Source organism: Solea solea, chromosome 3 (assembly GCF_958295425.1).
Source record: "Solea solea chromosome 3, fSolSol10.1, whole genome shotgun sequence".
In the NCBI taxonomy this organism is placed as follows: Eukaryota; Metazoa; Chordata; class Actinopteri; order Pleuronectiformes; family Soleidae; genus Solea; species Solea solea.
In genome coordinates, this window is record NC_081136.1 from 3,953,301 (window position 1) to 3,980,444 (window position 27,144).

A 27,144-nucleotide genomic window follows, 5' to 3' on the forward strand; every position below is an offset into this window, starting at 1 on the left:
TTAAGATTAGAGTGTTTTTGTAATGTTTTAGCGTTTTCTTAATGTAAGCATTTTTCTTAAAGTTTTAGTGTTTTGTTAAGATTTGAGCGTTTTTGTAATGTTTTAGCGTTTTGTTGTTTTAGTGTTTTCTTAATGTAAGCGTTTTTCTTAATGTTTTAGTGATTTGTTAAGATTTTAGCGTTTTTGTAATGTTTTAGCGTTTTCTGAATGTAAGCGTTTTTCTTAATGTTATAGTGTTTTGTTAAGATTTGAGCGTTTTTGTAATGTTTTAGCGTTTTGTTATGTTTTAGCGTTTTCTTAATGTAAGCGTTTTTCTTAATGTTTTAGTGATTTGTTAAGATTTGAGCGTTATTGTGATGTTTTGGCGTTTTCTTAATGTAAGCGTTTTTCTTAATGTTTTAGTTTTAGTCCTAATGATAATGTTTGGCCCTTCAGGGCCACCGTCCTACCCTGGTGTTCAAACAAAATCATCACTGAATCCGTTTGATAACAACAAGCAAATGTTTACACACAGGAGGAATGTGTGTTTGGCACATAGTAGCGTTTGACAGTATTATGTAACACTTGTGAGTGCGGCTCAAAGCTCCTCCTGCATCAACTGCATCCAGTTCAAAGTTCACTTGTCTTGCGGTTGATGATAAGGAATCCTGAAGGAGGCGGCTCTCACTTGAAGGCGGCTGCAGGGGGGGGAAAAAAGGAAAAACTGTGAAAGAAAGTGAGAAAACAACACTCATAAGTTTTGATATTTGCAGCAGAGATGCATTTCCATGTGAGGCAGCTGTTGCGCCTGAGCGGCTGCGTTCCATTGCGGTGTTGTAGCAGGACAGTGGGGAGGAAAGTGTGCAGCGTTTCAGCCGCACAACAACAACAACAACAACGACGTGGACCCACGCGTGTCGTCAGACATTACGCGTCCGACTCCGCGTACAACCGGAGCTTCGCGTCAGCGAGAGACAAACCCGAGGAGTTCTGGAGTGAAGTGGGACATGACATCCACTGGTTTGAGCCGTGGACTCAAACTTTACGCGTTGAGGACCCCGTTTTCCCAAACTGGTAGGTTTGCCCGTGAGCAGCAACACCAGTAACGTTAGCAGCGGCAACAATTTACTTTCAATGTTCAGTGCAGCGTTTAAATGTTTGTCGCGTTGAACTGAAACAAACAGTCTGAGAGAATTGAAACTTAAAGGAAAGGACTACAATTCCCAGAATTCCACGCTCCTTGAAAGACTCCTAGCAAAAGTGCTAGCAAACTTTTGTTTAGCACGTTCGTATTTCTTTACTATGACACATATTTAGCGAGTGTTAGCCTTTGTGGGATTTTTTTGTAGGGTTTTTGTTTTCTTTTGGCTCTGTTAGTCCTTAATTTATTTAGATATGAGTTTGCATTTTTATTACCAAGACAGTAGGAACCTTTTTGGACTGATTAGATATAAGTTTACTTCAAAACATCTACTGCAATGTGAAAACACGCATAAAAACGTTCACTGCACTGTATTTTGCTGCTTTTTGGTCTTAGTGTAAAGACAAATGAGGTAGAGCTGCAACTCACGATTATTTTCATTTTTAATGATTTCTTTGTTTGTATGGAGCAAAGAAACAAGAACATATTCACATTTTAAGAAGCTGAAACAATCAGGAATCTTGTTTTAATAATGAAAAAAGCTTCAAACCGATGAATCGATTATCAAAATAGTTGACGGTTAGTAATCGAGTAATTGTTTGAGCTCTAATATGAGGACTGATGGTGTTCTTATTGGTATTTAACTCTCCTGATGCCCTCTCGTGTCATCAAAAACTGTCCTCAAGTCGAGTCTGAAGTCACTGTTCTCGCTGTGTTGTCCTCGCCAGCAGCTTGTATACACACACACACACACTCACTATACAGTAAATCAAAGTCAGCGTGCCTGAGTGTGGCTCCAACTCCGTCTCCACGGCTTCCAGAACAGCAGAGATCAGACACCATCTGTTCCCACTGTCACCTTATCAAGCGCATTGATTTACTTGCTGATGGAGGCGTCTGCATGGGTCCTCGCCGGGAAATGGTTTCATCAAGTCGTGCTCTCTCTGTCAGAGATTTAAGGTGTGTTTGTGTTTGCGTTAGGTTTGTTGGCGGGAAGTTGAACGTGTGCTACAACGCCGTGGACCGCCACGTCGAGGGCGGACGCGGAGAGCAGCCCGCCATCATCTACGACAGCCCGGTGACGGGAACGAAACAGATCATCACTTTCAGAGAGCTCCAGGAGCAGGTGAGTAGAACAAGGAGCCGGCATAGTATGAACACGGCTTTGTTGTAAAGGTTAACCTGGGTAAAAATGGATCTCGAAAAGGAAACCCCCCCCTTGGCTGGATTCTGTCCGTGTTTCCATGACAATAAAGTCCCCCGTTGACTCCTCCGGCGGCGACGGGTTAGCCAAGTTTCTGCAGTGGCACTGAGTGGATGGAGCCGGTATTAGCATGGAGAGCAGTGAGAGGAAATAATTAACTTCATTGACATTCTGGCGGACTTTGCAGTTCAATCAGGCCTCAGTGGCATGTTCTCTAATTGAAATGTGCTCTAAATGAGCTGCAGTGTTGTACCGCTTTTAGTTGGCCTTTGTCCCCAAAGTAAAAAGAGACCTAATTTAAAGGGATTTGTCAATTTTTTTTTTTTGTGTGGTTAATATTGACATACACTAAGCGCATGGCTGGTTCCATGAAGCAGCCTGGGACCCAGACTCTAATGCAGCTGCTGTTGGGTAGAGAAGGAGAAAAGAGAGACTCTCCTGCACCAAAGTCCATAGAGAAAATCAGGCGAGGACACAGACTTTCTGGTCTGCTGCTGCCTCGTTTTGGTAAGTTTTTGGGGCACTTTAAGTCAATTTAAATGCGGGATTTGAAACCACCAAACTCAACAAGAACAAGAAAAGACATTTTAATGAACTGGTGGAGGCCGCAGTGAATCAGCTACTCCTGTGTGTGGTTATGTAAAATCCCCTGATTTTCTCTATGGGCTTTGGTGTGGGAGAGTGAGGTGGGTGAGAGGTTTGTAAATGTCAGGTTTCAGCCAGAAAAGGACGTCATGCAGGGATAGAAAAAGCTAGACTCAACCCTTTAACACTAAACCCTCAAAATGTCCCTCTAGATTTTTTTGTAACCATTTTTTTAACAATAAAAGGGCCAGATAATGTCCTGTGACTAACTGTTTTTTGCCCATTTTTCCAGAATAACTTCCAATATCTGGTAGTTATTTAGATTTTGCATGTGAAATTTGAAATTGGAACAGTATGAAACATATTTACTATGACATTTTTTGAGTCTTTGTCGCTCAATGTGCAAAAAAACAGGCTAAAAAAATGGAAACTATGTACTCTCTGGCTTCCTGAAACAGCGCGAGTGGAAAGGACGTAATAAACACACGTCGTGCTTTGATGTGCAACTTCTCAGCTTTTTAGAAACTGCTGGAATTTTTTTCCCGATAGCACCAACTGTCGCGTAACTACACAAATGCGTATCGTCAGTGATACTCGGTGTTAAAGGGTTAAGAAGGTGTGGATTTTGTTAGATGAGCTTTTTGGTGAGTGTCCCAAAATCTGTTTTCCTGATGGCAGCGACACACTTTCAACCACATGTCAAAAAAACCTCAACTATCCCTTTTAATATTGAGTGATATTACATGTCAGTGTCAATCACAAATTCAAGCATTTTTTCATAACATTGTGTCGCCCCTTGTGTTTTTAATCCAGGTGTCCAGATTAGCGGGAGTCCTGGTGAAGAATGGCGTGCACAAAGGAGACCTGGTGGTCATTTACATGCCCATGGTGCCCCAGGCCATGTTCACCATGCTGGCGTGCGCGCGCATCGGCGCCCCACACAGCCTCATCTTCGGCGGCTTCGCCTCCAAAGAGCTCTCGGTCCGCATCGATCACGCCAAGGTTGGAAAGCATAACCGTTCCCCTGTTATACGATCTTTTTTATCAGCGCACTGTCACTCTTTAGTATCATGGTCGCTCATTAGGAGCGACTATGCGAGGCGGCCGATGTGATGGTGTTTAAACACATCCGTTTGTGCCCACTATTACTCCGTGATTTTTTTTTTTTCCAATTCAAATTCACTCGCGCCGCTGGTAATGTGCGCCATTCATCCTGCAAATTAGCCACAGCACTGAAAAGCAAGTGGTGCCTGAGGCTTCTTTGTTTTGTTGAGCTCGGAATGACTCATTCACAGTGGAAAGCACTTGGCTTTACCCCCCACACACACACTGGAGAATGATGATGATGACGATGATGCCACTGCCATATGTGTGGAGATTTTTTTCAAAAGCAGGTGTAGCAGAAGGATAAAGAGACCAACTTGACATTTTTATCGTGGAAGGTTTTTAATGCCAAGTGTTTTTTTTGTATTCAAATATACAGTAAATCTTAATGTATGTGTGTATATATATATAAGTGTATATATATATATATATATATATATGTATGTATGTATGTATATATATACATGTATGTATGTATGTGTATATATGTATATATATATATATATATGTGTGTATATATATATATGTGTGTATATGTATATATATATATATATATACATATATATATGTCTAGAACAGAAATACCTCAGGTGTGTGGAAAGCCTTTTATTTGTTTGGGAAATTAGTTTTTTTAATCACAGCTTTTGTGAACGGCATTTAACTCCTCGCCGCAGCAGCAGTTGTGACACAGCCGACAGACTCGTGTCACTAACGCTTGGCAGCGAAAACAAATTTCGCCGAGAGCGCAGGCTGCGACTCGTTGACATTTAGACACGATCACATTCTCACTTCGCTCCTTTGTGTTTCCCCAGCCCAAGCTCATGGTTACATCCTCATTTGGCATCGAGCCAGGCAGAAGAGTGGAGTACATCCCTCTGGTGGAGAGAGCCCTGGAACTGAGCTCTCACAGGCCCTCCAAGGTTCTCATCTACAACAGGCCTAACATGGTAAGAAGTGCAAGCTTCATAAAGCGGCACGATGTCATCTCGAAAACCTCCCGGTGATGTGTCTGTGTGTGTGTGACACCATGTAAGTGCGTTTGAATTTTGAGCTGCCAAATATAAAGCTGATTTACTAGAGCTGCCGTGAAGCTGCGCCTGGGAGGAAAAAATTATTTCCCAAAGCGAAGGGTTGCAGTTTTTAAGCAATAAGAGCGCATTTAATCAGCCAATTGGCCAAATATGTATGAATGGTGTGATCGAATTATAAATCTTGCCTCTGCATCAAATGATGAAATGGTAGTTAAAGTGGATGAGACGGAGTGAAAAATGTAAGACCAGAGAAGCCACGCCACATTCCGCCACATTCATTATAAATTAATGACAAACTGATTTATGTCTGAAAATGGCTTCAGGCAGCCTCTGGTGTAGATCTTTTCTTTTGAAAAAGGTCTGAGCAAACAAATTCTTAAAATTGATTATCCCTTCATGAAGCGCTTACTTTACGTTATGTCATAAAACTCTTTGTGACACAACTTTTTAGTGCTTTTAAATGAGGATTACTTTTATTTTAGTTTATTTTGTTTGGTTTAACTCTAATATTGCAACATTTTTGAGGTGCATCTTCAGTGTATATTTGTACGTCATAGTAAAACAATGTTGCATCATCAGTGTATATTTGTACATCATAGTAAAGCAGCGTTGCATCATCAGCGTATATTTGTACGTCATAGTAAAACAGCGTTACATCATCAGCATATATTTGTACATCATAGTTAAACAATGTTGTGTCATCAGCCTGTATTTGTACGTCATAGTAAAACATCATTTCATCATCAGCGTATATTTGTACGTCATAGTTAAACAATGTTGTATCATCAGCCTGTATTTGTATGTCATAGTAAAACATCATTTCATCATCAGCGTATATTTGTACGTCATAGTTAAACAGTGTTGCATCACCAGTGTATATTTGTATGTCATAGTAAAACAGCGTTTCATCATCAGTGTATATTTGTACGTCATACTAAAACAGCATTTCATTATCAGCGTATATTTGTACGTCATACTAAAACAGCATTTCATTATCAGTGTATGTTTGTACGTCATACTAAAACATTTCATCATCAGCGTATAATTGTACGTCATAGTAAAACAGCATTTCATCATCAGCCTATATTTGTACATCATAGTAAAACAGTGTTGCATCATCAGTGTATATTTGTACATCATAATAAAACAGTGTTTAATTATCAGCGTATATTTGTACGTCATAGTAAAACAACGTCGCATCATCAGTGTATATTTGTACATCATAATAAAACAGTGTTTAATTATCAACGTATATTTGTACGTCAAAGTAAAACAGCGTTGCATCATCAGCGTATACACGTATATTTGTACGTCAAAGTAAAACAGCGTTGCATCATCAGCGTATACATGTATATGTCATAGCACAATTCACAGATTACCAATAAACTCAGTGAAATAACTTTTACAGAAAATGTACTAGAAACTCAACCTTTCAGATCATATGAATTCTCACTTTGCTGCTTTATATTTTTTTTTATTATTTTCAAACACGTCCTCCAACATAAAAGGCTTTTTGTTAGATCAGCCAGTTTTACTCTGACTCGTCTTCAGAGAATAAACAGAAATGCTTTTCAGGCAGATGAAGGTTTTGTGTTTCTTTCCTGCCACAGTAATCTGTACAATACAGAATAGGTTGATGATATTTTTAGAGAGAAATAGTCCTGACTTTTCCTCAACAATTTGATGTTATAGAGATAAAGTATCAGTGTGATTTAGATAATGTGGTTCATGAAATTATGACCCATAACAAACGTATGGTGACAAAGTGTGTTTCACGTCTGATGTTGTTGATGTTGTTGATGTTGTCCCTCTGTAATGAGGATTCACATAATGAGAAAATACTTAAAGTAGTTTAATTAGAATAAAAATAAGTTTTTTTTTATTCTAATGACACTTTTAGGAGAAAGTGTCATTGAACCCTGAGTTGAGTCTTGACTGGGAGGAAGAGATGGCCACCGCTCAGCCACACGACTGTGTTCCTGTTCCCTCCAACCATCCACTCTACGTCCTCTACACCTCCGGCACAACTGGAGCGCCAAAGGTAGAGGCTGTTATTGTTGGTTGCGTCCATTCTTTTGTGTTTTTAACCTAAAACGACAGTCCCAGATGAGCCTTCTCAAATAAACAAGTTACAAGATGACATTTGTGTCTGGAGCCTTGATTCTGCAGAACAATCCGTCCTCAATCTAAACAGAGTTTTTTTTTCTCACAGCAGGAGCTGGAGCTCATGCAGCTGGAATTGCCTGGAGCCAGTTTGAGTTGGAAAGAAATGTAGCTCCCTTTTTAAAATCATGTCATTTTCTCTTTGGTCAACAGATGATATAGAATATCCACCTGCAGGCTCGTGTCTGGATTTAACAGTATAGCTCTGTGATATAATTGTTGACACGAGGACGAGACACACTATCATGTTTATACGGCACTTTTTTTTTACTCATAAAAAAGGGCAAGAATTGGTATAAGTGTCTTCATTCAGGTTGATATTACGCCTGTCGCCAACCTGGTGTTTTTCTTATCTTGTTCCTCAGGGTATCGTGCGAGACACCGCGGGCTACGCTGTGATGCTGAATTGGACCATGTCAAATATTTATGGGCTCAGTCCTGGAGAAGTAAGGCAATAAAGCATACCTTTCTGACTTAGTGCTGTGCTCGAGATTACATTTACGTTTTTACTATCTAGCGGACGCTTTTGTCCAACGACTTACAAAAGAGGAATAAGCTACATAGAAGAAGTCTTGGAAAGAAATCCACCAGATAGGAACGGTGCACTGACAGAGGGTGAGAGTGGAAAAGTGGATCCAAGTGCAGAGGAGGGGGGTAAGTAAGTGCTAGATACAGAAGATGCTCTTGGAAGAGCTTGGTCTTCAAGAGCTTCTGGAAGATAGATGGGAATGCTCCTGTTCTGGTAGCGCTTGGTAGGTCGCGAAGAGAGTCTGGTTTGTCTTGTCTGGGTTGTTGGCACCGCCAGACGACAATCCTTTGATGCTTTGTTGAGGGGTAACATAAGCCTTTATGAGAGCATTCAAGTAGGTGGGAGCAGCTCCATGAAGCACTTTCTTTGTAGGCTAGCATCAGTGATTTGAATTTGATGCAGGCGGCCAAGGGTAGCCAGTGAAGCTCACTGAACAGAATTAGAGATTAGAGATTGAACCTTTTAAGGCCCGGTTCGGACCTGGTTTTAACGTTTGTCCTAAGTGATCTGACCTAGGACTGTTGCGGTTAAAGAATTTTCACCCTGGTTAATGAAAGTGGTGTTTATGTCAGAAGTTTACGGGGTCACAGGGTAAAATTGTTAAAATTTTAATTGTACAAGTACAAATTTGTACTAACGGATGTTTATTCGACAGTCATACATCCATTCATCCACCTTTCTACCACATGAGGGTTGCGGGGGTCACTGGATGCCAATCCCAGCTGACATAGGGCTATTGGTGGGGTAAACTCTGGACAGGGCGCCAGTCCATCACACTGACGCATAGAGACAAACAACCATACATGCTACGGTCAATTTAGCATGTTTTTGGACTGTGGGAGGAAACCGGAGAAAACCCGTCATGAACCTAGGTCTTCTTGCTGCAAAGGGCCAGAGTGCTAACCACTAAACCAACCGTGTGGTTCACATTAATTTATAACAGTCATAAATAATTGAGTATTTTCTGTCCGACTAAGTTTTTCTTTCCTTTCAGGTTTGGTGGGCAGCGTCCGACCTGGGCTGGGTCGTCGGGCATTCATACATCTGTTACGCTCCTCTGCTCCATGGCAACAGCACAATTCTCTACGAGGTATGTTCCTGTCAGCAAGATTAAGTATCTAGAAAAAGGACTGGAGCAGCATTAAAAAAAAAAGAGCAGCAATATGCAGTAAAGCCCGAGCTGTACAACTCGCAAGAGTCAGGTTGAATATTACGTGCGAACACGGCCATATTTGGTCAGTGGCTCCAGTTTTATGTGGACTGGGACTCGGTTCAAGATGTGGGGACCTGTTTGACCCTGTTGCCATGTTTAACTCCAGTCCCACGAGACCGGCTGCAGCTGTGTGTGTGTGTGTGTGTGTGTGTGTGTGTTAAAGACATTTAAATCTGTAGAGATCTTGATTTAATCGAAGTTAAGCAAGTACAGTGTAAAAATCTTGAGTGGGATTCACTGAAATCCCGTATAAAGTGGATTAAATCCCATGCGTAGTGCTACAGACTGCGTGTTTTGAATAAGAACAACTGTAGCATGGTGGAGACGGTCAACTTCCGTTTAACGTGTTATATATTGATTGTGTTCAGGTTTGACAAATCCCAACATGTGTGCGCTAAATGAACATATTAGCATTTTCTCCTCCACTAAAGCCTCTTCCACACTAAATATAGTGAATATACCTATTTTTTTTTTTTTTTTTTTTTAAACATGGTCAACTTGCCAAACAAATTGTGTGCGAGTTGTGACTTCACGAATGTGGCGGAAACAAACTGTAAAACTGAGCTTAGCTACAAAAGTTCATAGCTAACGGCTATGCTAACAGCCGCACGACTGAATACACGGGATAGGGTTGCCCCAAAAAAGGTGAAGAAATATTTCTGCGTTCAATATACGTCGTGAGTCGGAGGTTAGAACTGGGAATGACATCAATTGGTAGATGACCACTTTCCTGAGAAGCTGATAAAAAAACATGGACGCACACAGATCTTCGTTGTTAGCTATAGCAGTCGATAAAAACGCTTTACACGTTGTTTTGCTAAAAGAAACAGCGAAGCAACGTGTTCATGGATTAAAAATCGAACAGTACGAAAAGAAATGTGCCCTAAATAGACATGGGGTCGTTGAAAGTACTGATATTTATGTGAATAGTCTATGTAAAAATGTACGTAGTCTAGGCCTACGCAGAACAAACGTCTCTTACAAGTTGCCCTTCCACCGTTACACATTTGGTCCTTGAATTTGAGGAAATTGGCCCTGGTGTGGGAAGACAAAGAAGAAATAGAGAAGAGTTTAAATGACTGGTGGTATTAGAGTTCACAGAAACGAGCTTGGTACGTTTTTTTTTTTAAGACAAATGGGGGAAAAAAATGACAATGATAATAATAATAATCTCTTTATTACGGGTTATTTGCCGTTTCTTTACCCACTCACCAGTGAAGCACTGCCTCCACACACATATTTATGTGAAGGGTTATTCTCTTGGGTTTAGGGCTGTTGAGCTGCAGTATACTCATCGTGCTGAGAGCCACTATTTACAGTAGCCACTTATTTTCTCTCTCACGTGGACAAGGACGCAGCTGGACCTTAATTATTTTGCCCGTCTTTGAGTCGATATGTGACTCCAGCTGTGTCGTCCGGTGTAGAACGTGTTAAAGCCGCCGAGTCTTATTTTCCTCGTACCATTATCCAAATGTTTTATTTTTTAATGAAAATATATAAGTATATACATGTGTATATAAGTGAATTGCAGTGGATGCATGAAATGTAGACATTAGTGTTCAATAACTGGTGTCATTATTTGTTGTCATTAAACAGGGATATGTATTTTTTTAGATGGAGGGACAAAAAAAAAAGAGAAAATGGTCCAAATGTATGGGCCAAAAAGAAACGTTGTCTTATATCTGCTCGTAATCGCACACCATGTCGCGGGATTCACTTCAGACATGATACTGCGTGTATGTTTTTTTTTTTTGTCTTCAAATGTTTACCCAGAGCAAAAAAAAAAAAGACAGTTGGACGTCACTGCTGCTGCCGTTCACCGCTCTCTTCCAGCTGTCGTCCTGCTGTAAGGACAAGCGAGTTGAATGGAAGGAGCTCGGGTGAATCTGCTGCTGGAGCTTTTTCGCCTGCAGGCGTCTTTTGTCTGTCTGTCTGTCTGTCTGTTTGTGTTCTCCCAGACAAACAATGCTTCTATTGAGTCACTGCATTTTTATTTTTTTATGTGTGTGTCTGGAAAACAGACAGCCTCTCTCATTTTTTAAGCAGCTTCCTTCTTGAATATTCATGGCTCATAGTTCACAGTTAAAGTGAATGTGTAGCGTGGAGCAGTAAGTGTGTGTGTGTGTGTGTGTGTGAATCATGTTTTCTGTCCGTCTCATGATTTATTTAACCTGCTTTAACCCGCTTTCTGTTTACAGGGTAAACCCGTGGGGACCCCGGACCCCGGAGCGTTCTTCCGCGTGCTGTCGGAGCACGGAGCCTCCTCCATGTTTACGGCGCCCACTGCCATCCGAGCCATTCGCCAGCAAGACCCGCGCGCCGAGGTCGGGAAGAAATACCCGCTAACCAGGTAGAAGGCAACAATGCACAAAAGCACAAAATCACAGTGAACTTTAGAAGTTACATAGAATAACTGCTAAACAGGGGGAATGTCTTTTTCTTAGTGTGTGCCTGGAGGATTCATTCAGGAATAATGAGTTCCCTGCTTGAACTAACCCATTCGAGAGTTTTTGGTATTTTTTAGACTAAACTACTCATTTAAATGTTAGAAATATGAGGGTTGATGGAAAAGTATTGGAGATTCAATGGAGGTTTATAATGTTTTTAGGGCATCATACAGATCCCTGGTTCTCAAACTGTGGTACCAGTGGTACACGAGCGTCCTCCGAGGTGTCCCCCTGGTGACATCATCAACGCTGCATTTTCCACAAACGAGCCTGAGACCAGGACACTCAGTGATAAGTTTGTAAGCTGCTCGCGCACCCGCACCAAACTCCATAGAGAAAATCAGCGGTTTTACATCATGACACGCAGGAGTCGTTGACCCACTGCTGCCTCCATAAATAGGTTCAAATGTGTTCTTTAATGACTTTGGTGTTTGAAATCCTTCGTTTTATTTGGATTAATTGATGGAAACTTGCCAAAGTAGGCAGCAGTAGACCAGTAGGTCCTGTGTAACCTGTTAGTTAAAAACACTGTTTTTCTCTATGGACTTTGGTGCGGGAGAGTCAGCCTTTCACAAACTTGCATTTTTCAGCCGGAAAAGGCTGTGTAATGGCAAAATAAATTGGCAAACATAGTCTTAGGATATTTTGGACCCATGTCCTGCATGACCTCTTACTTTTGAGTAGTAAAAAAGGTCTCACATGTGTCTTAGAGATGGTTTTATACCATTTTATTCTTGCCTGATGCAGTCGTTGTGATTTATCAGTTACAGTAATGTGAATATTTTTGAAGTTCTTTGCTCCATATCGCTGAGAAATCATTAATAATATTGAGGTTTGGGGAACAAACATCAACATTTCTCCACATTTTCTGCCATATTTGCACCAAATCAATAAATCAAGAATGTAACCGACAGATTAATACCGTGCCCTTATGGTTCAGGACATGTCGGGAGTATTTTGTAGCCAGACAGTGTCTCCGTCTCTGTCCCACCTCCTCTCCTCACAGTGGTGTAAATCAGGACGGAGGACAAACAGAGGTGAGGTCGCCGCTGTCCACCTGCGTTAAATCACACCGTTTGAACTTGACTCGCCCAGCTGCTCCGTTCTCACCGGTCAGGTAAAGGTCGCCCGTCTCGCGACCCGGCGATCTCGGCCGATAATTGTTTAGGTTGAGTTGTGGGAGATTTGGACCCGAAGGCGCTGGTCCACCACTTTGATCCCGCTCGGCAGTCAGCAGAAAAACGCCTTCTGAGCACACAATCGTAAAGCAATTGTGAGCGCGGGCTGACCTCCGACCTCGGTGAATCATTCAGCGACTCTGCAGTTGTGTGCTGAATTCGACAGTCCTGTGGTCGGATGCATAAGGAGAAAAGAGTCATTTGAACATGTGATATTTCTGTGAACGCTGTCTTTTTCCCTCCTCGGAAGAGGCAGGTTGGTGAAAGATTACTGCATTTCCCCTCCGGCGCCGAGCACAACATCCCACCGCGGTACAGAGGCAGAATTACGGAGGCAGCAGTGAAACATGGTTTCATTTTTAGTACAAGGAGCTTCAATGTCTCTGCGAGCCTTTCACTTCAAATCCATGATGTGTTATTGTACTTTACACCCACAGAAATGGGTTTTATGTGAAGGTGAAGTCGTATTTATTTGTGCGGGACCAGGGGTCTGAAACCTGCGGCTCCTCAGTGCCTCTGCACTGGCTCCCTATAGCCTTGAAACACTGTTTTTATTCTATATTCATTATTTCTTTGAACACTCCTTTATTTTATTATTTTAGAGATCAAGGCGATAAATGAAAGTGAGTTCATATTTCGTCCCTGAAATGAAAATAATGCCAGCAGGTTTTCCTCAAGCATGAACTACATAAAATCCCGCCTAAAAATATGTATTCATTTCAAAGTGGGTTACTTTTTATTTGATTAACTGTGGGACACTACATAGTGTCTAGTGTTTTTTTCACCACTTTTTATAGGTTTATTTCAGTCCAAATTGGTGAGATGTAGACATTTTAACTAGAGCTGCAACTAATGATTATTTTCATAATCGATTAATCGGTCGATTATTTTCTCGATTAATCGATTAATCGTTTGGTCCATCAAAATATCAGAAAACCTTAAAAAATGTTGATTGGTGTTCGTCAAACCTGGAAATGATGATGTTCTCAAATGTCTTGTTTTGTCCACAAACCAAAATGATTGACTTTTAATCATTTCTTTGTTATCCAGAGCAAAGAAACGGAGAAAATATTCACATTTAAGAAGCTTAAACAATCAGAAATCTTGTTTTAATCATGAAAAAAGCTTCAAACCGATTAATCGATTATCAAAATAGATTAATTTAATAATCGATTCATCGATTAATCGTTTCAGCTCTAATTTTAACCCTCGCATACTCGCAGAAATAGAAATTTACCAGGGCCAATTACACCCTCACAAGTATCTAAATGTCTAAATCTACTCTTAACACACTATCATCGTCCAAAGTTATCTAAGAAATAAACATAAGCAACATAAACGTAACAGCCATAATGATTAAATATGCAAGAACGTCCTAGAACTGCTGAGGTTTGTTATACCATATATAACTGCGTAATTTTCCTCCTTTCAAAATCCCTAAACTTGTTTTCTTGGTGATGGTAAATCATCGATACGTCGACACAGTGCGCTGAATTCTTAATGCTCTGCAAAATAGAAAATCAACCAATCATAATGTGACCAGATGTTTTCACTCCTTCCCCTCTTAAACGCACAAAACCATAATAACGCTGCTTTTAATCAAGTCTGTGGACTCCTCCAAATGTCCAGACTGTTGACACTGTGAGACATTTAAGGCGCTGCTCCACTGTAAACTCTCTGGACTGTTATTAGTGTGCGTGAGGCGTAGAGTTCAGCTCAGCGTGGACGTGAAAGCTCCACCGACAGTCTGGCTGCTGGGCTCTCTGAAGCTGTGATGTATGTAGCGTGACGACGGGGGCAAAGTTTCTGTCAGTCGTGCGTTGACGGCGGAAGTGATGCTCAGAACTTTGCTCATAAATAAGTGAGTGCTTTAAAGGTCCTTTTGTTGTTCAAGTGAAGTAACATATGCACATTGTCCGCTCTTAATTGACTTAAACACATAAATATTGCGTGATATACGCCAATGTCGGACTGATACTCAAATACGAACAAACTCGATACAGTACACGCTTTTGTTTTTTGTGTTTCCATTAGGAATAGTACCAAAATAACAAGCTCCAACCATTCCATTCTTTGGCACCCTTCCCTTGGGGTACTACAGTAAAATGGTACGGTCAGGGTGGAGCTAGACCGCCAACCCTCAGCTGATTAGGGCGACAGGAAAAACGCCACTCCCTTGCGATTGGTGTAAAAATCCCATTGAATTCGAGGCAAACACCGCAAAGAGCTCGATGTCTTGTTGAGACAAACTGCCGGTTGTCCTCCGTTGTTGTCCGTCGTGTCATCGTTCATTGTCGTCTTAACCCGTACAGCATTACGTTACGCAGCCCACACTTCACCAGCCGGGCAAAAGGTACCGTTCTCGGTCGAAGCGCCAACAGAACCATTCCAAACTATGCCATACAGCGATATGATTAAAATACAGCATACATACATGGAGCATAACGGCCTGCTAATTGCTTACCTGTCCAATTGATAGTATTGGTGAACATTCAAACACACAAATAATACACACAGATATTGAAGGTGAACTGCACTAGGGTATTTCAATCTCAAAAGAGGAGGTAGTCTGGCTAATCTGGCAGATTTTTGACAATTTTTTTTATCATCACTCTTGGTTGTTTATTGGGACAACCCATGGTCAAGCGGATAGAGGGCTTGGCTTGTGACTGGAGGGTTTCCGGTTCTAGTCCCCACCAGATCAAAGCCTGGGGCTCCTGAGTAAGATACCCAGTCCTTTATGACATCCAGTGTATCTGTAACAAAAAAAGTCATTTATTATTTAATGAAACATCTGATTATGACTTCCTTCCTTAAGTTTACACGTTTTTGTCTCGTCATCGATTGTCACATCAACTTTGCCACACTGACCTCACACAATCAAAAGGTCGTCATGTGGATAACCTTTCGCACAAAGAGTAAGACGTTTTTTTGTTTCCGTTTATTGGTCGACTCCAAGGTCGCACTGTAGAGATTAGTGTGTCTTTATATCTCTACAAACTCGCACAGAAACGCAGTTTTTTTTTATTGCCGTGAATCTGATTTGACTGAGAAAAGAGAGAATATTTGTCATCAATGGACCACTCTTTCACCGCTGACCTCGAGCGGATACCAGGAAATGAACAGCTTGATTTGGTAATATTTGAAACCTGTGGTGCTTTAGCTGGTAGAAAACTGTCCTTCTACGCTTTGACTCTGTGGAAATAAAGTGTTTGGCCTTGAGAACTGTATCTAAAGAGGTAGGGAGATCGGAAATGAACGTATTGACTATGTGGGAAATTAGAAATACTGTGGCTTTGTGCAGCGTAGATACACTTAACCATCACTGAAGGTTTATTTGTCGTCCTTGAGTCTTTGCGAGTTGTTTTTGAAAGGGAAGGTTGGGCTTTGTCAAGTTTTTCCCTTTCTAAAAGCAGAGCGCAGATGTTTGCGTTGACTGTTTCTGACTCGGTGTCGAGTGCAGTCCCTGAGCCTGGGTGGCAGCCAAGCCCATGGCCCTTCCAGTCATGTTCTCTGAGGTCACTGTGAATCTCACAGATAACACTCTTCCGCTGAATTCCTCTGACAAGCCGAATGCCACAGAGAATCTATATTGTCCTTGAGTTGCTGCTGGAAGGGAAAATGGAGTTCAGCTGGAAAGCGTTAAGTCACTGCCAGCACAACAAAGTCGATCATTCGTTTGTTTGCCCCTCGTGTTGTTTAACGCACCTCTCAAGGCCAGAATCCATCCTTGTCCTTAAAGGTTTTATTTTGAGTTCTTCTTCAACACAAAGACATCATTCAATGTCCCTACATTTCAGTGCAAGGTCAACTTAAAAAAAAAAAAAGAATTCTCATTTACATTAATTACAGTAACCAAGTAAAACTGTAAAGCTCAGGTGTTTTTGTTGTCAAGGCTTTGGAGAACAGTGAAGATGGTTCTGGAGTCTGTGATTAGAGAAGTTGAAGGAATTTATTTGAAAATACATCAGGACAGGCACATGGACACAATCTGACGCCACCTCCAGTTCTTAAAGGGATAGTCTGGATTTTGGATTAAGTTCTGGGAGAGAGTTTGGATTTTAACCCTTTGACACCTAATCTAAACTTTTTTGCTTATTTTAACCATAAAAGGACCAGAAAATATCCTGTGAGCAAGTGCTTTTGTTTGAGTTTTTGTCTCAAATGTCCAAAAAACGGGACAAAAAATGTTACAAAATGTTACAAAAAATAAATGGACATTTATGCACAGGCGTTTTTAGTTAGGCCCTATTTTCTGGCCGGTATTGCTACGCCGTGCAAGTCGCGTTGTTTCAGCTGTTTTAGTTAGAGAGAATGAGCGAAACAAACAAACAAACACATCTAACTATGAAACTGATGATGAACTGCGTAGAGAAAATCCACCGGGTTATCTTTATGAACCAGAGTACACAGACGAGGAACTTTACCAGAGAGTTTAAAACCCATTAGTTATGTGTCCAAAACTCTCTCCCAGAACTACTTTTCTCGGCTCCGAGCCGGAGCCTCGTTAAATGATTTAACTACGTTGCATTCGCTCTACTCCTGAGGGTCTGTGTCACACAACTTAATGTTCAAACATCCAAACTCAATCCCTTTCACGATGTCCTCAAAGATGACACATGTAATCATCTAATGACCTGTTAGTGAATACAGTTGCAGTTATAAAACTACACAACAACACAACCCCCAGTTGCTGTAAATGTGTGATGATGAAGATGTGGAGAATAATTGCAAAAAAATTTCAAAACACATTTAAAACTAAACTGTCTATAAATGACAGAAAACAGAAAAAGGCAGCATTCAGGAATGCGTTAGGGGCATCCGTGTGGTAATCATTTTGAAACTTATTTTCATGAAATCCAGAGAGAAAGCAGCGATGGGAGTGTGAAATGATGTATTTTTTTCCCCACCCTTTTTACCAAAGTTAAGACGTGAAGTTTGAGTTAGAAAAGTCATTTCACCACCAGAGGGTTGAGTGATGGCCGGCGGTCATGTGCGTGTAGGGGAAATATACTGATCAGGCCAAGTATCCGTGTCTGGACTTTCAGCGGGGGGAATATGCTTCCTCTTACCGCCTTGTAGTGAGCAACCAGCAGTGTTTTGAATTAAGCATGAGCAGCCATGGGCAGCCATCACAAGGAGTTGGAGGAGGAGGAGAGCGATGGTGGTAGAGACCGGGGAGACTGAAGATAGAAGGCCTACAGTGTTCTGGGTCAGTCGGAGGGCACGGAGGGGAGGAACTCATCAAGTCGGAACACAGAGGGGGCTTAGTCAGAAAATCGTATTCAACCCGATTCGGGTGCGAGGATTTGCACTCGCCGGGGATTCAGCGATTCAGAGTCTCATTAATATTCACTCCGAGGTCAACTCGAGGGGCAGAACGTTCCTGGAGTAAAACTCACAGCTTTCTAGGAGTGGTTACTGCTGTCGGACTTGAAGTGAACTTTAGAATTGTGGTGCGTGACTTTAAAAAATATACAAACATATTCGTTACAGCACACTGTGGCAGTATTGGTGCACTGCATTCCGAGGCAGGCGAAGGCAACAGCAACATTGAGCAAAATGCTCAAAGAGAGTGTCCATGAGAAGTTTCGTGAGTGAATACTGCTCAAAAAAACGCTGCTTATTAAGCTGTTGCCCCTGTGCTGCTGCTGTATACGCACAAGCGCTCCCCCAGGCAGGTCTGGTAGTTTTGCTTGACTGAACCTCTTGAGATGAAGGACACAGCATTCAAACAATGTTTCTGTTCACAAAGACCCAAAATTTGGGATGCACGATTTTGGAATTTTTGCCGATGTCCGATATGTCGCTATATCGGGAGTGGTTTGGCCGATACACAATACTGATACTGATGTATAGGTTTTTCAGGTTTTTTGTATTTTGCTTACTCGTGTCGCAGCAGATTTAGATTTACATTTTGTAAAAATTGGAGAGAACACCAGCTGTTTTAATCATATTGGGGGATCTTTACGCGTCTGTAGATACACATAGTATATCCGATATTAGCCAATATAACAATATTGTGCATCCCCAACAGTATCCACTGCAGCTTTAAGTCAAGTTCCAGAACAATATTGACTCTGTTGTAGATTCAAAACAAGATGAAGAAACTTCAGAGGGTTGCAAGGGTGGGAGATGAAAGTCAACCTGGGAAAGAAGTTGAACTTCCCCACTATCGTCCAGACAACCTGACACAACAAGGCCTGACATAGTCATGTGGTCAGAGCAGGCAGAGAAGGTCATCCTGGTGGAGCTGACTAACCCGTGGGAAGAAGGCTGTGACGAGGCCCATGGGGGGAAGAGCCTGAGATACCAAGACCTCGTCATGGAGTGCAGAGAGAAAGGGTGGCAGGCATGGCTGTTTCCAGTTGAGGTCGAGTGTAGAGGGTTCCCAGCACAGTCTGTTTGGATGGTGGACACTACAATTGGGATATTGGGAAAGAATGTACGCAGGATTGGAGAGGCAGCAAAAGAGCCTCTTGTTATGGTTGTGGTATAAACAGGGACAAGGAGGACTGGAAGCCTGGAACTGATTAGGTTGGGTACCGTCTGAGGACATCAGGTCGAAGGCCACAATCAAAAGTGACTGCATGTGTGGCATCCTCGGATGTTTTAAACGACCTCTGTTGTAGATTCTAAACCAGATGGTAATTTTTAACCAGGCGAGTCATTATGTTGCATTGTCGTCTGTTCAAACTCATCAAGAAGTAATAGCGTGGATGTGAACACACACTTTTGTGTGACTTATCTTTGCCATTTTCTGTCAGATAAGTCATGTCTGCTACAGCACCTGACAGCTGTACTCTTGCCGTGTACTTTCCTTCCAGACTGCGGTCGCTATTCTTGGCAGGCGAGCGATGTGACGTGGAGACGCTGGAGTGGACAAAGAGAAGCTTCGCTGTTCCTGTTCTGGACCACTGGTGGCAGACTGGTAGGAAGAGTTGTATTACTGAAATGAGACGCCAAATTCAATCTTAGAAGCATGATTGTTTTTTTGTTTTTTTTAAATTGATGTCTTTATAGCTTCAGTGGGAACACAAATCACCTGTTTTCATTTTATTTCGTATTCATATTCCACTCAGACTCGACACAGAAACTGACTCTTAACTATACTCGTCTGAGCGTTCCAATTTTTATGCTCCGTTCTCCTGCCATGTTTTGTTTTTTTTGGCTTAAAGCATCACATTATAGCCAGGCTGGCTTACAACTGCACACTCTGTTCAGTTTATGTTGCAGGATTTGTGGTGGTTGAAGCTCAAACAGGCATAAAGTTGTTATTGAACTGCTGTTAAAGTTTAGTTTAGTAGAATAAGAGAGCACTTTACTCTCAGATCTTTAGGGATTAACGTTAGCTTCACATGTACACGTCAACACTTGACAGTGGGCTCTTCTGCGAAACGCGGCATGTCCATTTTTCTGACATAAAAACCCATTATTTATGGGGAGAACAAACTTGTCCTAGAGCTTCGTGTGGGCTGTGAAGTGTCAGAGCTAAAACTTGAAGCTGGGGACACACTACACAACTTTCACAGTCTTTGCTGATTTTGAAAAGACTCGGAGTACACACGAACCGACTGGTTTCAGCTGAATTTTTCATGACAACTGTAAGACTGGGGATCACAGACTTTATGATTTGTCAAACCAACTGAACACATCACACGAGCAAACTCTCAAACGGTTCGCTGCCGCTGTTGCTTGCTCTGAGAAATCAAAGAAGTGGTCTTGTCGGGTATGGGTGAAGTGAAATGGAGGAGTCGACGTTAGCATTGTTGTTTTCGATATTCCAGCTACGTCCTGTCGTCTTCTGACGCTACGTCCTGTGTTCCACCTAGTATTTCTTCATTGTCTGTTGGCAGCATGTGTTTTCATTTGGGTCGACAATGGTTCACGCCCCTGTCCAGGCCTTTCTGCGTGGCGTTACGATGTTCTCCGGGTTCTCCGGGTTCCTCTCATCCGTCCAAAAACCTTCGGAGGTTAAATGGACTGGTGACCTGTACCCCACCCTTCGCCCAATGTCAGCTGGGATTGGCACCAGCACCCCTGCGACCCTCATGTGGAGGATAAAGCAGTAGATGAGTAATGAATGAATGAATGGAGGAATTGGGTCCCACGCTGCCCTCAAACGCTCATATTACTGCTACACCCGAAAGGAGCTCTTTTTAACATCTAAAGAACCAGCAAGACGCACATTAAATGAATATAGTATAATTCATTTAAATATTTTGCTCACCTACAAATGTGGTGTTCCATTACAAAGAAGTTGTTTAAAACATATCGCCGTGTAAATACCTGGAAATACGAGCTGAAATACTGATCTTCTGCCTTATATTCGTCTTTTTACAGCAAAAATAAAGGAAGAGTCCTCACTCTTCCAATACCTTTGGAGGCGGAGACTGTAAAATTGTCAAAAGTCAAATTTTTTATGCTGTACTGATTATCGGCAAATTGAAGTAATCGCACTTTGTACTCAGTCGGGGAAAAAAAGTGTCGTTATAATGTTCGCTCTCATCTTAAACTCATCAGTGTGTGAAGATTATAAATAAAGTCTCTGCTCCGCTTTATTAACCTGTGGCCTTGAACAGAGGCGTAACTCCAATTCCCGCCGTCAGTGTGAAGCACATTTTTATTATTCTGCCCTCTTTCATTAATCCATTCTGATGTGTTTCTATATCGCAGACCTGGGAATTTGGTTCACAATCCAACAGGAGAGGAGTAATTACAACGCTGACGACCCCACACTTTGAATTTCTATTTTACCCCTGGAAACCGCTCATCACTCAGAGTGATGTGTCATCGTTTCCAACAGATCGAGATGCGGCAGATGGCTGCTATCACAGAATATTGCCTTTCTTTCTTTCTTTCTTTCTTTCTTTCCCTTAATAGTTCAAACTTAACTAATTAAAATGGGAATCATTACTGAAACAGCCCAAATCTGACCTCCCACAGAGCTGTTCTTTAACCGGAGACATTTCTGGGCAGCGCAGTGGGATTTTGACTGGCACTGTCTTTTATTGAGTTCACTAATTGACCCGTGTGGTGCACTGAGTGACCGGCGGAGATGTGAGGACTAAGTTGTGCTCAGTGTGGAGATAAAGGAGAGAAAATAACCACTCTGGTGCCTTGTCTGTCAGACAGGGAGAGGAGCCCGAGATTACTTTAGCACTGGAGCAAGCTTGTAGGTCTCTTTTACCGAAGTGTTCTTTACTTTGGGAAATTCTAAATACACAAAACCACGTCCATAATGTTACCTCGTCAATATCTTAAAGGTAATAAATGTTTTAGGCGAAGTCAGTATTGGTCAGATATTGGTCAAAATCACTGGATCGGGTAATGGGCAGATCCATAAATACTAGATATCGCATGCTTCACTGTGTGTGCGTTACACAGTTGGAGAATTATGTTGTTGAAATGACTCGGCACAAATGTGTCGTTAGCGGCTTCATACGTTCATAAATGGTCTAAAATGATTGTGACGGACTAATATCAGACACAACAAAGATAAAATGACCATGATGTGTCATCAGAGATTAAGGATACACGTTAATATCGCGGAACTCTTCCGAAAATCTAACAATGTTATGCACCACAGCTTTAAATCAAGATTTATAATTTCGAGGAGTAGATACGCTGTGTTCTCCTACAGCCTCCAATATGTTTTAAATGTATTATTTAGTAAAAAATTGAGCAGAACTTTGATGCAGGATCCACTCCAGGAGGAGTGTAAGTATCTTGGGGTTCGCGAGTGAGTGGAAGGATAGAGCGTGAGATTGACAGGCGGATCGGGGGGAGTGGACGCTGAACTGGTCCGTCGTGGTGGAGAGGTTCTCGTTTTACTGGTCGATCTACGTTCTAAACCTCACCTGCGGTCATAAGCTTTTGAGCCGAAATCAGGTCTTCTCAGAGTGGAACCGCTGCTCCTCCACGTCGAACGGTGCCAGCTGGGGTTGTTCGTGGCATCTGGTTAGGATGCCTCCTGGACGCCTCCCTGAGGAGGTGTTTCTGGCATGTCCTTCCCGGGAGGAGACCTCGGGGGGTGGATCCAGGACACGCTGGAGGGATTATATCTCTTGGCTGGCCTGGGAATGCCTTGGGTTCCCCTGGAGGAGCTGGCGGAAGTGGCTTGGGGGGTAAGAGGGTGGTCTAGACGTCCTTGATAAGATGGAGAGAACTGGATGGAACTGAACTCTGACTTTAAGGAATAATATTCTGAAGAAATCAGCAGTTTAATGCAAGTATATTTTACAAGCAAGGGTTAAGTTTTGTGTTTACCAGAAAGAATGTTTCTTTTTTCACTTCTTAAATTGAATACGTCTGGATGATGAAAATGGAATCATCGGTGTCCGCTCCCCAAATAGTTTTTCAGACCTTGGTTTTAATTATTCTTGGATCGACACAATTAGCCTTTTTGGAATGGAAGTTTGAGTCCAGGCAGTTTGCCACCACACTAATGTCATGCCTCCTCCTCCTTGTAGTGTGATTGCCATCCTCCCCGAGTACAAGTAAGCTATGATAAATGTGCCGTCAAAGCTGAGGAGAGCAAAGCTGGATCTCTCTCTCTCTCTCTCTTGTTGTTGCATCCCTTTTCACACAAACGGCTGATCGATACGAGAAGATAAGACGACATCTGTGTTAAATATGGAATCAATACTCTTGTAGGTTCGCTGGAAATCCATTGACCTTGAGCTTGCACTGGCAACACACTCTTGATCTGAGGGCAGATGAGACCGCGCGGCCCATTTGGTTCAATATTGCGGCATTTTTAGTGACGTGATTTATCGCTTTAACCTGCTGATCTGTCAGATGTATGCCGAGTTTTAGTACAAGGCAGGAATCCTTGGAAGTTTGAAGACTGAAGAGGTTTTAAGTGGCCACTGAGACTGGTTGGATTTTTGTTGTTGTTCAAACCCAACTCCGAAAACAATCAACCAATCATTATGACCGATATAATAGTTGGCCTAAGCGGCTTCCGGAAAGAATACATTCGTGTAAGCTATTTTCTTGTTGTCAAGAGGTTTGGACCGGAGGTTGAAGCCAAGGGCTCTTATTTTGAAGGGCCAGAGAAAAAGGGGGAAGTGAGGTGTTTTAGGTTGATTAATCGTTGATCAGTGTTAACCAAATCTGGAAATGATGATGTTCCCAAATGTCTTGTTTTGTCCACAAACTAATATTATTCAGTTTTAATGATTGATTTCTTTGTCACATGGAGCAATGAAACCACAAAAGTTGAAAAATGTGAAAAACCTCAAACCAGTTAAGCGGATTGTCAAAGTATAGTTGACGCTTAATTTAGTAATCGATTCATAATCGATTAATTGTTTCAGCCTTAGCCAAGAGTGCATTCAAAATGGATCTAACTGCCCAACCTGCAGTGAGAGCACCCTCTGCTGGAGCATGCAGTAGTTACTTCAGATGGTTTGATGAGCTTCTGGACTGTAAAATTTGAACTCACGCAAGTTTTTAACTTCAGCTTAGAACTTTCAAGCCATAGACTTGAGATGTAATAAATTACCACATGCATTAAATGGCGTTTTCTCTATTATGTGTTACTGATACGTGAGGAAATATTGCATTACACACAGTGTTTATATTGGGACTTTGTTGGGTCTGCTTTGTCATCCTTTAAATGTGGGACCTCGTATAAAAACTTTGGACGGAAATTTAGTCAACAACAATAAATATGTGCACATTTACCACCTTGTTATTGGCTTTGGCTGCGTTCAGTCTGGTTTGTGAGTCCACTGATGGCGACTCGTTCACGGACTGGAATCCCTCCAACTCCCGGATTGGGATTTGGGCCAACATTTGTCAACACTAGTGAATTCCTCCCAGCTGTTTTCTGTTTTCCGTTTAAACACACATGAACTAAACTATTGTTGTGACACGAATGTGTTCTTCGTCGAGGACAGTGTGGGAGTCGGGGGAGCATACAGGCAAACAGGCGATTGTGATATTGGCAAATCCTTTTGGTGCTGTGTGATTTAGTTGTTTACTCAGAAATGTAGAAAATTTCCCTTTGGTCTCTGTACCTGCAACATTTCAGATTGCATTTTTCCAACAGAGAATCTCTGCATCTTCCTCCCCTGTAGCCTCAGGGTTTTTTTGGAGATAACATTTAATTCCAGCCTGGGTTTCGCTCTTCTTCTTCTTTTTTTTCCCCCTTTCCCCTCACACATTCACTGCACCCAAACGAAACCCTGTCACACTTTGTGGCCGCCGGAGCCAGGTGTGATGATTTATTTATTATTTTTTATTGAGTTTGGAGAACTCTTGTCCTCTTGATTTCTGTCTCGATGTGTAAATCCCACCGGATTCTTCACTGCCTGCTAAACTCAATAACCGGCCGGTCGACTGCCAAGCGGAGCAAATCAAAATGTGCTCTCCACTCCCACCGGCCCCCCACCCCCCACTGTTTGTCTGAAGGAGTTTGAGTGTGTGGGTAAATAAATGTTTGATGATAAGGATAATCAAAAACAAGGCTGTTTTTTTTTTATTTCTTTGCAACGGAACAGGACGAACCAAGACACTCAAGCTGCCTGCAACAGTCAGTTTGAATTATTTAATCTTTTTAACAACAACACTTGACTTATCACACCTGCAGTATGTAGTGTATAGTGAATAAGGTGTTTGTTTTTTTCTCTATTACTTTTTCAAATAGTGGTTATATGAGTTACTGTTGCTTTTCTATCATTTTTTTTTTAAAACCAGGCCTGACATTCTCCTCTCACCTTTTGCATCAACAAGACCGTTTTTTCGCCAAGAGAACTGCCACTCACTGAATATTTTCTTTGTTTCGCCATTCTCTGTAGATCAGAAAATGGTCTATGGGACAGTACCTTTCACCTTTTGTCCTTAAGTCTGATCACTTGCAACTGTAGTTACTGTCATGTGATTACATAGACTTAAACAGGAAGGCTAATAAAGTAGCCACTGAGTGTACATCAGTTCTCTACAAGCTGTTATACTTCTCCTGTAGATATCAACTGGAATTTTCCACACATATGGTGGTTGGTGTAACAGAGGAGGACACAAGCGTAGGATAGTGCAAGAAGGAGGCAGATGGTCCACGGTGGCGACCCCTAAAGGTTACGACACAATATCGAGAGACAAATGTTCACGCTTCAGCGCTAGCTTATCAAGTCACGTTTCAGCTCAAACACTTCTCAACTCTACGTCAAGTTTTCTCTCCTTGTTACAGATGTTTTGTGTCGGATAAATTACACCCAACCGTAGTGAACATCACACCGCGTTCACTTAAGCAACATTAGCAACTCTCTCTAAGTAGCTAGCCATGGCAGCCACTGCTTTGCTAACTTGCTCTGATAGTGTTACAGCCTGGACAGGGGATTTAAACATACGACATCACTCCGACGATGTTTCCTCTCCGGCAGCTTTACCGAGAATCTTAGTTTTATTTCTTATTATATATTTACAATTAAGTACACAAAATACTAACATAAAAAACATTACAATAATACAGCAAGGTGGACATTCACAAAAACAGTTCCTTAAATAATAAACAAAACATTATCTTAACACTAATTTATCTATATAAAACTCTATAAAACTAATATAATAACTCTTTTATTAAACTATGCATGCAAGCATCACGAGAACCTCTCATCTCTGGCCACTAGATGTCACTTTAGACTGGCAAACCCGACCAAAACACAAACATGAAGGCACAGCTTCCCAAAACACCCAAAACACAAATAGAATTACAAAACTAAGTTATTCAGTAGTTAAACACACAAATGTCACTTCTCATACCTGGACAGGGGATTTAAACATACGACATCACTCCGACGATGTTTCCTCTCCGGCAGCTTTACCGAGAATGAGGCATCGTGCGGAGCGCTCCCCCTTCCGGCCTTAGCAGGCAAAAGTAATCGATCACTGATCGTCTTTCCTGAGGCTAAACTAAACGATGAACGCTCTTGATTTTATGATCTTTTATGACCTCTTATCAAAGATAATCCATCTATCACAATAGCAACCACCAGCACCAAGCATCAGACCTGCCCACCGTCGAGCTTTAAAGGACCATGTGTACTCCCATTTTGTGTGCATCTTTTGCGTTGGTGTCAGTTACACAACACTTCCTCTAGGGGGGATGACGAGTAGCAAATTGCCACCGTTAAAATGGTTATTTTTATCGTGCTTGATCCTAAATAGATTTTGTGGCAGCGAAATAGTAATAGACCACTAAATGCAAGTCGTCGCATTAATGGGGAATATTACTCGTTGGTGTTGCCGATGAGAGCGAGTTCTCGTGGTACTGCTCCGTGGACGTATGGACGAAATGCTCCATCGGTCTCTGTCTTTTGCGTGGAGTATAAATGGGCCTTAACGGCGACGTGTATGTGTGAATCCAGCCTGAGAGTCTCGCTCAAGGACAATTTGCGGTTAGAAACGTCTGGGCATCTTCTGAAACCTCACTGGTGTCAGGTCCCGACTGTCTGTCAGAGTAATATACCAACAAACACCAACCGAAGACACAGTGTAGACTGTGGCGAGTTCATGAGTCACGCGGCTGCGCGTGTCATGGTTCGCTGTTCGACCGTCTCTTCAGA

General features: G+C 41.9%; 1 protein-coding gene across 1 annotated transcript in view; it reads left to right on the forward strand.

Moving 5' to 3' along the window:
* The first annotated feature begins 600 nt into the window (after positions 1-600).
* The window catches only part of acss3 (acyl-CoA synthetase short chain family member 3), a 43,460-nt gene continuing 16,916 nt past the window's right edge, over positions 601-27,144 (forward strand). The window contains exons 1-9 of the mRNA XM_058625716.1: positions 601-1,053; positions 2,102-2,246; positions 3,723-3,911; positions 4,826-4,960; positions 6,945-7,085; positions 7,573-7,653; positions 8,731-8,826; positions 11,148-11,299; positions 19,402-19,505. Coding sequence (XP_058481699.1) covers positions 758-1,053; positions 2,102-2,246; positions 3,723-3,911; positions 4,826-4,960; positions 6,945-7,085; positions 7,573-7,653; positions 8,731-8,826; positions 11,148-11,299; positions 19,402-19,505 — 1,339 coding nt within the window. The 5' untranslated portion in view covers positions 601-757. The remainder of the gene's footprint in view (positions 1,054-2,101; positions 2,247-3,722; positions 3,912-4,825; positions 4,961-6,944; positions 7,086-7,572; positions 7,654-8,730; positions 8,827-11,147; positions 11,300-19,401; positions 19,506-27,144) is intronic.